General features: G+C 56.7%; 1 protein-coding gene across 2 annotated transcripts; it reads left to right on the forward strand.

Annotated features, from left to right (window-relative positions):
• Positions 1-3,950: 3,950 nt before the first annotated feature.
• Positions 3,951-7,922, forward strand: GFUS (GDP-L-fucose synthase). Of its 2 annotated transcripts, XM_034063804.1 has the most exons (10): positions 3,951-4,439; positions 4,522-4,636; positions 4,854-4,982; positions 5,056-5,129; positions 5,897-6,030; positions 6,187-6,251; positions 6,436-6,502; positions 6,580-6,659; positions 6,833-6,932; positions 7,486-7,922. In XM_034063804.1, exons 1-10 carry the CDS (start codon positions 4,291-4,293, stop codon positions 7,539-7,541), a joined length of 969 nt encoding a protein of 322 aa, XP_033919695.1. In that variant the 5' UTR covers positions 3,951-4,290; the 3' UTR covers positions 7,542-7,922. The 2 variants fall into 2 exon arrangements, with proteins under 2 accessions (XP_033919695.1, XP_033919690.1); XM_034063799.1 differs by having other exon boundaries at positions 6,436-6,659.
• Positions 7,923-12,383: the final 4,461 nt, after the last annotated feature.

The raw sequence follows: 12,383 nt of genomic DNA on the forward strand, positions 1-12,383 counted from the left end.
AGTGCCACTCACTCTTTCTTCTCCATTGTTGCTTTTATTTTTCACTTTATAAAATGCTCCTGCAAAACAGATGAGCTCTGGGATGAGACAGGAATGCACAGTCTGCAGGGTATTGGTAGCACTGAAATAGTCATAGAGTCATAGAATGGTTTGGGTTGGAAGGGACCTTAAAGCTCATCCAGTTCCAACCCCTGCCATGGGCAGGGACACCTTCCACTGGAGCAGGGTGCTCCAAGCCCCTGTGTCCAACCTGGCCTTGAACACTGCCAGGGATGGGGCAGCCACAGCTTCTCTGGGCACCCTGTGCCAGGGCCTCAGCACCCTCACAGTAAAGAACTTCTGCCTTATCTCCAGCCTGAACTTCCCCTCTTTCAGTCTGAACCCATCACCCCTTGTCCTATCACTGCAGTCCCTGATGAAGAGTCCCTCTGCAGCATCCTTGTAGCCCCCTTCAGACACTGGAAGCTGCTCTGAGGTCTCCATGCAGCTTCTCTTCTCCAGGCTCAACAGCCCCAGTGTTCTCAGCCTGGCTCCATACAGGAGCTGCTGCAACCCCTGAGCATCCTCGTGGCCTCCTCTGGACTTGCTCCAACAGCTCCATGTCCTTCTGATGTTGGGGACACCAGAAGTGCACCCAGTGCTGCAAGTGGGATCTCACCAGAGCAGAGGGGCAGGATCACCTCCTTCAACCTGCTGCTCACGTTCCTTTTTACCACAGCCCCATATATGGTTGACTTCCTGGGCTGTGAGCACACACTGCCAGGTCATGGGGGACCTCACTGAGGGGCTTGCTTCAGCCCCTCTTCATGTCTAATATAAAACAAAGTCAAGGAATATCAGCTCTTATGAGCCACAGTTGTTCCCATTGGAGTCCAGCCAGGTTGACATCAGCCCTTGGACTGGAACGGGTGCAGGATCTCACCTCCCTGCAGCCCTGCAACATGCCCGAGCAGCCAGGCCTGGCGGGATGTCTGTCTCATGTTTCACAGCGTGTCTCAGCCCAAACTTGCTCCAGAGCTGCTTATTTTGGGCACAGTCAGCTCATATGGGTTCAAGGCACTGGGAGGAGGCTCACAGTCACATTGCCTTCTGCTCAGCACCAGCACATGCCTCTCACATCCAGCCTGGGGATCCAGGTCTGTTTGGTTGCCCCATCCATAGGAGACCATAAGCTAGGCAGGCAGCAGGAGGGTTGTGAAACAGGTCCTAATGGGACTCTCACCTACCCAGCCTGGACCCATGTCTTGAACAGGCACCCAAACCCCATTGTGGTTGCAGCCACACGTGGACTTTCCCCTTGTCTGCCTCCTTCAAGAGGGCTGGACTCAGCAGAACCTGATGTGATGACAGCAAGGATGCTCTTGCACAGCAGCTACTCCCAATCCCATGAACTATGAGTCTTCAAGGAGTCAGATTCATTCCTGTCCCAATCCAAGTCAGAAATTCTCCATATTCACTATGAGAAACCACCCAATGTTAGCAAGAGCAAGGAAAAGCTGTGGCCATCACTCCCATTCCCATTCCAGCCTTCCCCTTTAGGGCTGTGCAAGCCTGTCCCCATTGCCAAGAGGCTGCATGCCAGTGGGGAGAAACCCACAATCCCTATGGAAACTGGTGGTAGTTGGGCTGCTTGGGATAAAATGGACTGAAGCCAGCATGGAGGGAGGCACATGACTTGGAAAGGGGTTTACTGCCTTTAAAAAGAGCCATAGAACTGGAATCCAAGTGAGAGAGGGATGCTTAGAGCTGGTGTGTCTCACCTGGGCTCCTAGAGCTTGACCACAACCATACAGCATCCTCACATTCCATGCTGGGATGGGCTGCATCCAGGCTGTTCACACCTATCTGCCCCACTTTCCTCGGAGAAATGGGGAAGGCAGAGCAGGGAGTGTGGCTGGAATCCAAACTGGAGCAAAAAGGTCACCCACAAGGAAGCTTCATTATGGAAACCACAGGTCATGAAGCAGCGTTTCTCTGATGGGGATGGGATGTGACCAAGCTTTACCCTGCCTGCTGCAAGCTCCTGGGCTGTCCTCTGGTTTGGGGCATGCAGAAGACCTGCCCAGCTCAGCTCAGCTGAAAAGGATTATCCCTAAGTAGTGCCCAAAGCTCCTGGGAAGCAGCAGGAAGCTCCCAATAACACCTGTAACATCTTCCTCAACCTTTTCCATTGCTCTGGCTCGTCTGTTGGATGCCCCATCACTGGAAATGTGCAGGGTAAGATTGGATGGGGCTTGGAGCGACCCGGTCACACACACACCCCCCATCAGGCAAACTCGGCTCGTTTTTAATCTCAGCTTAAGTGCATTACAGATGATTAAACCTTTTCCCATCGAATTCCCTTTTGATGAGCCCTTTGTGCCAGAGAGGAGAGAAGGGAACCTGCACCCCCTTCCCATTTCCCCTTTCCCATTCCCTTTCCCTTCCCTTTCCCCACTTCCCATTGCCTTTCCCTTCCCAGGTCCCTGTGTCTTCGGCTCGGTGGCAGCTCCCGGTGTTCCCGGTGCTGGCGCAGGTCCCGGTGTGTCCGGTGTCCCGATGCTGTAGCAGGTCCCGGTGTGTCCCGATGCTGTAGCAGATCCCGGTGTTTATGGTATCCTCGATACTGTAGCAGATCCCGGTGTTCCCAGCACTGTAGCAGGTCCCGGTGTGTCCCGATGCTGTAGCAGACCCCGGTGTTCCCAGCACTGTAGCAGGTCCCGGTGTGTCCCGATGCTGCAGCAGACCCCGGTGTTCCCAGCACTGTAGCAGGTCCCGGTGTGTCCCGATGCTGTAGCAGATCCCGGTGTTCCCAGCACTGTAGCCGGTCCCGGTGTGTCCCGATGCTGTAGCAGACCCCGGTGTGTCCCGATGCTGTAGCAGATCCCGGTGTGTCCCGCTGCTATGGCCGATCCCGATGTGTTCCGGTGTTCCCGGGCGCAGACTCCATTTCCCGAGCAGCCGAGCGGCAGCGCCCGGTAACGGCAGCAGGAAGTGAAGCCGAGCCCAGCTGGGAAGAGCCGAGCCGAACTGAGCCGAGTGTAGCCGAGCCGAGATCAGCCGAGCCGAGTGCAGCCGAGCCGGGCCGAGCCGAGCCGAGTGCAGCCGAGCCGGGCCGAGCCGAGCCCCTCCGGGCCGAGCCCAGCCAAGCGCTTCCGGGCACAGCCGAATCGAGCCGAGCGAAGCCGAATGGAGCCGAGGTCGGTTCCGGGGTGAGACGGAGCTGCTCGCCCCACCAAGGAGCGTTTCGGGGGCAGCCCCCCCCACCATGGGAGTACTCGGGGGGTGCAGGGGTGGGGGGACCCCGGTGGGGAGGGATGGGGGGTGGGGAGGAGTGAGGTGCGGACGTGGGGTTTGGGGTGTGTGGGAGATGCGGGGTTCAGACCTGGGATTTGGGGTGCAGGGGAGATGTGGGGTGCGGAGCTGGGGTTTGGGGTGCAGGGGAGTTGTGGGGTGCAGATCTGGGTGCAGACCTGGGGTTTGGGGTGCAGATCTGGGTGCAGACTTGGGGTGCAGGGGAGTTGTGGGGTGCAAATCTGGGTGCAGAGCTCTATTTTTGGGTGCAGGGGGAAGTGTGGGTGCAGACTTGAGTGAAGACCTGGGATCCAGGGCACAGGGGGAGGTGTGGGGTGAAAACTGGGGGTTTGAGGTGAAGGGGATTTCTAGGATGCAGACCTGGGGTTTAGGGTGCAGGGGAGATGTGGGGTGCAGACATGGAGTTGGGGTGCAGGGAAGACATGGGATTCAGACCTGGAATATGGGGTGCAGACCTGAGATTTGAGGTGCAAAGGGAGATTTGGGGTTCAGACCTCATTCCTGGGTCACAGGAACTTGAGCACAGGCCTGGGGTACAATGGGGGTTGGGGTGTAGACCTGAGATCTGAGGTGCAGGGGGAGATCTGGGGTGCAGACCTGGGACCCACTTATGGGGGGGAAGGGGGGGCAGGTTCACCTCCCTCTCCGGAGGCTGGGCAGTGTTGTGTGTCACAGCGTGGCAGCATCTGGCTCCAGCCCAGGTGCCACATCCACAGGAGGAGCCTGTGGGGCCACCAACCAGCTCGGTCATTAATAGCCAGAGCTGATGGGTTTCTGCTGCCCCGGCACCACCAGGCTTCCTTCTTCCTCTTTCCTTCCTGCTTGGGCTGGAAGAAGAGGGTAAAGGGCCCCTGAACATTGATCCCATGGGTATGATGCTCATGGGTGCCCGCAGCAGGGTGGGGGTGAGCTCAGTGGTCCATAGCCAGGACCCTCAAAGTGAACCCCAAGCTGATCCCAGTTTATTTCCCTATCCCCAACAGGGTTTTGGCCACAATGGAGGTGAAGGAGCCGGTGGCCAAACGCATCCTGGTGACGGGTGGCACCGGCTTGGTGGGGAAAGCCATTGAGAAGGTGGTGGCTGATGGAGAGGGGCGGCCGGATGAGGAGTGGATCTTTGTGTCCTCCAGAGATGCCGACTTGACGTGAGTCTTGATGGGGTTTTCCATTGGGAAGCCTCCAATCTCCTCCATTGACCCCACTGAAGCCCAGCATCTCCCACCTCAGGAGCGCCACAGAGACCAAAGCCCTGTTTGAGCAGCACAAGCCCACCCATGTCATCCATCTGGCTGCAATGGTTGGAGGTCTCTTCAAAAACATCCGCTACAACCTGGATTTTTGGGTGAGCACCCAGGGAATGGGCACTCTCAGGGTCCCTGTGGGTGCTGCAGCCCCGAGGTGGGACACAGGGACATGGCTTGCTCTGCTCCAATGGCTAAACCAGGTCTCCTCTGGTTTCTGGAGCTCATAGGGTGCAGGGTTCTGGGGAGCACAGAGCTTGGATTTGGTGGGATTTGGTGGACTCACCCCACAGATCTCACACACCTCTCCATCCCTAGAGGAGAAACATCCATATCAACGACAATGTCCTGCATTCAGCATATGAGACAGGGGTGCAGAAGGTGGTCTCCTGCCTCTCCACTTGCATCTTCCCAGACAAGACAACATATCCCATTGATGAGACCATGGTGAGCGTCTCCATCGCCATGCACAGCCCACAAGAGGTCCCTGCCCTGCTTAACTCTGCTCTGTCATCCCCAGATTCACAACGGGCCACCTCACAGCTCCAACTTTGGATACTCCTATGCCAAGAGGATGATTGACATCCAGAACAGGTATGAGGGAACAGATGGGAGAGCCCTTGTAGGATGTAAGCACCCATCGGTTATCGGGGCAAAGGGAATTCCATGGGATTCCCAGTAATTAAACAGAGCTGGGGGAGATAACCTGAGCCCAGCACATAGAGATGCAGGTCAAAGGAGGTGATCCTGCCCCTCTGCTCTGCTCTCATGAGACCCCACTTGCAGCACTGGGTGCAGTGCTGGTGTCCTCAACATCAGAAGGACATGGAGCTGTTGGAGCAAGTGCAGAGGAGGCCACGAGGATGCTCAGGGGCTGCAGCACCTCCTGTATGGAGCCAGGCTGAGAACATTGGGGCTGTTCAGCCTGGAGAAGAGAAGCTGTGTGGAGACCTCAGAGCAGCTTCCAGTGTGTGAAGGGGGCTACAAGGATGCTGGAGAGGGACTCTTCATCAGGGACTGCAGTGATAGGACAAGGGGTGATGGGTTCAGACTGAAACAGGGGAAGTTCAGGTTGGAGATAAGGAAGAAGCTGTTCCCTGTGAGGGTGCTGAGGCGCTGGCACAGGGTGCCCAGAGAAGCTGTGGCTGCCCCATCCCTGGCAGTGTTCAAGGCCAGGTTGGACACAGGGGCTTGGAGCACCCTGCTCCAGTGGAAGGTGTCCCTGTCCATGGCAGGGGTTGGAACTTGATGAGCTTTAAGGTTCTTTTTCCAACCCAAACCATTTTATGCCTCTGGAGACAGCTCCATGCTGGAGGGGGGGGGGTGACCATGGTTGTTAGACCTCCCCTGCTCTCACCCAGGGGCTACTTCGAGCAGCACGGCTGCCGCTTCACCGCTGTCATCCCCACCAATGTCTTTGGACCACACGACAACTTCAACATTGAGGATGGCCACGTCTTGCCAGGGCTCATCCACAAGGTCTACCTGGCCAAACGTGAGTGCAGCAGGACTGCTTATGGCTTTCTGGGGGAGAGTTGGGTTGTTTTTGGGGGTTCCCCTCCTGTCTGCTTCAAGAGCTGCTGTGCAGGATAGCTGGGATGAACAGAGGTGGCTCTGATGCTCATGGACTTGCTCTCCCTTCCTCCTACAGAGAATGGCTCTGCTCTGACCGTCTGGGGCACGGGCAAGCCCAGGAGACAGTTCATCTACTCCCTGGTATGGCCTTGGGGACCACCCTCCTCCCATGGTTTGGGGAGGTCAGGGTATGGGGCTTAGGGGACCATTAGAGTCCAACTGGGTTGTCCTGGGCAGTGTTGGCCAACCTTAGGGCTTGGTCCTCTTGTGATGGGAGGGCTGGGGGACAATAGACACCCCCTAAAAACCATTTGCTCTTCCACAGGACCTGGCCAGGCTTTTCCTCTGGGTCCTACGGGAATACGACGAGGTGGAACCCATCATCTTGTCAGGTGAGTCCCCAAAATCCTCATTCAACCCCTTTGCAAGAGGATGGAGCCACCAGCCTCAATCGTGCCCATCTCCACAGTGGGAGAAGAAGATGAAGTCTCCATCAGGGAGGCAGCAGAAGCTATCGTGGAGGCCATGGACTTCAGGGGAGAGCTTCTTGTATCCTTCACCACAGGTTGGACCCCTTGTCTTCTGCAGCATGGGCGGCACCTCACTTTCCACCAGCATCCATAGGGCTCTAGGAAAGATGCTGTGGTCCAGAGCATCCCTCCCATAGCACACAATGGGACAAAGCAAGACCCGTTCTTTCCCCTTAACACTTCCTATCCCAGTTTGACACCACCAAGGCCGATGGGCAGTTCAAGAAGACAGCCAGCAATGCCAAGCTACGGCGCTACCTGCCCAGCTTCCAGTTCACACCCTTCAGACAAGGTGAGATGGGGTCTCCATGAAACACTGAGGTCCTACCCACCACAGTTACCCTTGGTGGCATCAGGGTAGACCATCCTTTCAGTGGGGGCTTGTAAGAAAGATGGGGACAGACTGTGTAGCAGGGCCTGTTGTGATAGGACAAAGGGAATGGGTTATAGAATGGGTTGGAAGGGATGTTAAAGGTCATCTACTTCCAATCCCTTACCATGGGCAGGGACAGGGACACCTTCTACTAGACCAGGTTGCTCCAAGCTCCACCCAAACTGGCTTTTTTAGTGGTTTTAAACTAAAAGAGGAAGAAATTGTTTATGGTGAAGGTGGTGAGACACTGGACCAGGCTGCCCCAGGCTACCAGGTGGTAGATGCCCCATCCCTGGCAGTGTTCAAGGCCAGGTTGGACACAGGGGCTTGGAGCAAGCTGCTCTAGTGGAAGGTGTCCCTGTCCATGGCAGGGGTTGGAACTGGATGAGCTTTAGGGTCCCTTCCAACACAAATCATTCCATGCCCAAACTGCATTCCCAATCCCAAACCTATCCCATCTTCTCCCTCCTAGCTGTGAAGGAGACCTGCGCCTGGTTCAGCACCAACTACGCCAATGCCAGGAAGTGACAGGTCAATGTGGCACCAGCATCATCCTCTTCAACTCAGGGTTGTCCTTTGCTGGGGCAGAGGACGGGGCTTGGGGGGGGACACTGACATTTCCAAAGTACAAGAGGGCCACCAGAGCCCACTGAGAAGCCACCATGGTCCCACCTGCTACTGGGAGCAGTGTGAGATGCTCAATGCAGGTGGAAGGAAGGTTTGGGCACCCCAAAAGGTGCTGGCACCCCAGACTAGGTGGGAACAGCCAACTGGAGCCACCACCTTGGCTGTGTCCAAGAAGCTGGTGGCTCTGACTGAGCCCTCATGGGTTACACTACTAATTACCTGTAATCAGACTGTAATAAAAGGAAGGTGATCAGGGTTCCTCTGGCACAGGAATGGTAACCAGGCCTTTGCTGTTGGTTTTGGCACATGCAGATGATCCCAAAGCCCCAGCATCAGAATGGGGGGACACCAGAATGGGGGAAGCTCCAGCTGTAAATAGGGCATTTATTAAAATGGATGGAAATAGGTTAAAAGTGGTGGGGTGAGGAGCATCTGCTCTGCAGAACAGACCCATACTCATGTCTTTAGGGTCCTGAGCACCACCACATGCTCTCCAGCAGGACCTGGAAGAGCCAAAAGAGGGTTTAAAACCCCTCTGAGAGGGAGTAGAGTGTCAAACACGGCGAGATTAGCCCATGGCCAAGCTCCTGCATGAGATTCAACCAATGGCATGGACATGGCAGAAGTCCTGCCCTTGGATGGCTTTCTTCCGGCATCGCTGCCCGGCCCTGGTGAGCCCTTGGCATAGGGGCTGTGGGGACAGCAAGGACCTAACAGCAGAGGAGAGACTCATCAGCACCCCAAAAAGCCTCCCCAGCAGGTTTGTCCCCCCAGTGTCAAGTCACAATAACACCAGCCCCTGGTGGCCCTGGAGGAGGGATGTCCTCTATGGATGGGACTCACATGTCACGGGACGTGCTTGGGCTGCTGAATTCAGGGTCCCGGTGCTTCCCAATGTCCACAGACACCTCCAGCATCTCCTGGTTGAAGAAGGGGTTTAGACAGGGCATCCCCCATCCCTGCTGACAACCTTGTCCTGCAGGAGATGTCCCTTGTCCCCTGAGGACACATGGATGGTACAGGACACCCCCTTCCACTCAAAGTTTCTCCCTGTGTGTCTTGTCCCCAGCCCTGGCCCCTCTCCCAATGGGGTGTCCTGTACCCACGAGTATGGTCATGATGAGGATCTGACCCTCAAGGGGACCCCAGGAGCAGGGTCTGGCCCCACCTGGGTACATCCCACCCCACACTTACCCTCCGTGAGCTCAGCTTTGTCCTCCAGACACCATGGGTGGGTGATGTGTGTCCTGCTGTGCTGGGGAGGTCCTCTGCCATGGCTGAGGGCTGCTCCGGGCTTAGCTCTGCAGGAACACAGCATTGATGCTGACATTCCCATCACTGCTGTCCCCAGGGCAGCATGGAAACACAGACATGACCCAGCACAGGATGGGGAGCTTCAGACCCCAGCCCCCTCCTGGTCATCTCTCCCATGTTCTCCTGCCTGGAAGCTCTCACCTTGCAGGCAGCTCATCTCCATCCTGTCCATTTCCTCCTGCAACAGCTGCATTCCACACTGCCTACATGGGGAGGAGGAAAACCAGAGCCCCATCACCTTGGTCCTTCTGTGTCACCATCATGACCCCTCTCTCCAACTTCCCCACGTCTTTCTTTGGGCAGAAATAGGGCAGGGAAGTGGGATGAGGTGGCCAAAAGCTGCAGACAAGCCATCAAGATGTGTCCTGTCTGCTCCTGGGGACCAATGGTGGCAGCAGGATGGGACACCAATGATGGGTCCTAGCAGCATGCCATGCCCATGCCCCCCCACCATCTCCTACCTGTTTGGGGTGGAGGTGAGCCAGTTCTGGGGTTCTTCCTGGAGAAGCAGCATCCACGGTTCCTGCACTGCACCACCACAGCAAACTGCCACCATCCACTGCCCTGTGGGGAGCAGAGGGGGTGGGAGAGGACAGAGCACCCCCAAGTTGATGTATCCCCAACCATGCCCTACCAACATCCATCCCCACCTGCCAGGGCAAGGGCCAGGAGGCTGGAGAGCTCTGGGATGCTGAGGACCCCACTGAGGGCGCTGAAGATGAGGAAGAGGAGGAGGATGATGACACGGGGCAGTGTGGGAACCAGTATTGAGACCAGCAGCATGAAGCAGGACACATAGAGGATGCAGGTGGAGATGACACTTGAGCTCTGATCTGTGGGACAAGGAGAAAGAGCCTGGTGTTGGTACCCACCAGCACCCATCCATGCTCCAGCACCCATCCCCACCTCACCATGTGGGGTGAGGGTACTGTGGACATGCTGTAGGTGGTTCTCCAGCTGGTTCTGTGAATCCCTCACAGCTTCCAGTATCAACACCAGGCTGTCCTTAAGCTTCTGCACCTTCTCCATCAGCTGCTCCAACCGGCGCTGCTTAGCCGGGATAAGGTCCAGGTTGCCCTCTGCATGTGGAGAAAATGGATATGGAGCTGGAGAAGCTGCATCCAGGGATGTCCTGGTGCAAAAACTAGCTGGGAATGGGGTTTGCCACGTTCCCACCTTGTTTGGAAGAGGCATCCATCTCCTCATTGTTGGAGAAGACAACCTTATGTGCTGGAGCCACACGGATGCTCATCTGCTCTATAGGGATGCACAAGAGGTTGGGTTGGTCCCCAGACTGGGACACAGGGATGAAGCAGCATCCTGCTGATGGCTCTTACCCATCCCCTGGGTGATGTCCTCCATGAGCTGGGCCAGCCGGTGCTGCTCGCTGCTTCTGAGGGTCTCATCCTGCACCGGCTCCTGCAGGTTGTGGTGGATGTGGGTCTCCAGACATGGTTGCAGACCCCTATCCAGTGGCTTCCCCTGCCCCTCCCGAGGTCAACATTGGGGTGGCGATGATGGGATGTGGCTCCACAACCCCCTGTGGTGATGCCCAGGTACAACAGGGGCTGTCCCCATGGGCATCCCAAAATAAGCCCCTGGTGTTGAACCTCCATCCCATGGCACTGCAGAAAGAGACTTGGGAAAAGCCTTTGGAAACAAGGAAGGATGGAGGTGGGAAGGGGATTGGTAGTGGAAACCTGTATCTGCAACAAGGGAAATGGACTGAATAGGGCTAGTTTTGACCCAAAATGAGGAGGGGAGGCTGAGCAGAGGTGGTTGGGTGCTACAGGTTCTGCAGCTACAAGGAACAGGTTCACCACCAGCTCGGATACCTCCTCCTCATTGAGGTTGCTGTGGGACAACTGGAGCTGCACCATGATGGCAGCACTGGAGTCACCCATGGGTGCTGCCAGCACAGCCGAGGTGAGGAGGGGTAAAAAGGGGTTGGGTTTGGGTGCAAAATAAAGAGAAACAGTGTAAGGATACCTCAGCACTTGGCCTTCACCCCCAAACCCATCCCATGCCAACACAGGGCACCCCACATCTGGCAAAGGGAGTACCCAGGGTGGGGGATCCCAAGGACCCCCATTCCCAGCCATGGAGCGGGAGCCTCACAACCACACCTGATGGGCACTGGAGTCCGGGGGTGACAGGACCCTGCGTGAGGCTTCATCCTGGAGCTGCTCATCCCTTGGGGTCACCTCAATATGGACACTTGGGGGGGTCCTCACCTCCTCTTGGGGGGCGCTGAGGCCCAGCCACCCAAACGACCTGGCTGTGGTGCAGAGGAGCAGCAGAGCCCAGCAGCTCTGGGGCAGCAGCATAATGGGGGTGGTCCTGGGGGGGGACCCAAATACAAGGACAAGCTTGGGGGGGACCCCCCCAGTACACACAGGGGTATAAGGGGCAGCCCAAGCTTGAAGTGATGGGGGGAGAAATGGGGGGGGGATAAAGGGAGGAGGATGGAAGGGATGGGGATGAAGGGAGGAGGATGGAAGGGATGGGGATGAAGGGAAGGGGATAAAGGGAGGAGGATGAAAGGGATGGGGATAAAGGGAGGAGGGTGGAAGGGATGGGGATAAAGGGAGGAGGGTGGAAGGGAAGGGGATAGAGGAGGATGGAGGGGATGGGGATGAAGGGAGGAGGATGGAAGGGAAGGGGATGAAGGGAGGAGGATGGAAGGGATGGGGATGAAGGGAGGAGGATGGAAGGGATGGGGATGAAGGGAGGAGGATGGAAGGGAAGGGGATGAAGGGAGGAGGATGGAAGGGAAGGGGATAAAGGGAGGAGGGTGGAAGGGATAGGGATAAAGGGAGGAGGATGGAAGGGATGGGGATAAAGGGAGGAGGATGGAAGGGATGGGGATGAAGGGAGGAGGATGGAAGGGATGGGGATGAAGGGAGGAGGATGGAAGGGAAGGGGATAATGGGAGGAAGATGGAAGGGAAGGGGATGAATGGAGGAGGATGGAAGGGATGGGGATGAAGGGAGAAGGATGGAAGGGAAGGGGATAAAGGGAGGAGGATGGAAGGGAAGGGAATGAAGGGAAGGGGATAAAGGGAGAAGGATGGAAGGGAAGGGGATGAAGAGAGGAGGATGGAAGGGATGGGGATAAAGGGAGGAGAATGGAAGGGAAGGGGATGAAGGGAGGAGGATGGAAGGGAAGGGAATGAAGGGAGGAGGATGGAAGGGATGGGGATAAAGGGAGGAGGATGGAAGGGAAGGGGATGAAGGGAGGAGGATGGAAGGGAAGGGAATGAAGGGAAGGGGATAAAGGGAGAAGGATGGAAGGGAAGGGGATGAAGAGAGGAGGATGGAAGGGATGGGGATAAAGGGAGGAGAATGGAAGGGAAGGGGATGAAGGGAAGAGGATGGAAGGGAAGGGGATGAAGGGAGGAGGATGGAAGGGAAGGGGATGGAGGGAGGT

This window comes from Melopsittacus undulatus, chromosome 1, assembly GCF_012275295.1.
Source record: "Melopsittacus undulatus isolate bMelUnd1 chromosome 1, bMelUnd1.mat.Z, whole genome shotgun sequence".
Classification (NCBI taxonomy): Eukaryota; Metazoa; Chordata; class Aves; order Psittaciformes; family Psittaculidae; genus Melopsittacus; species Melopsittacus undulatus.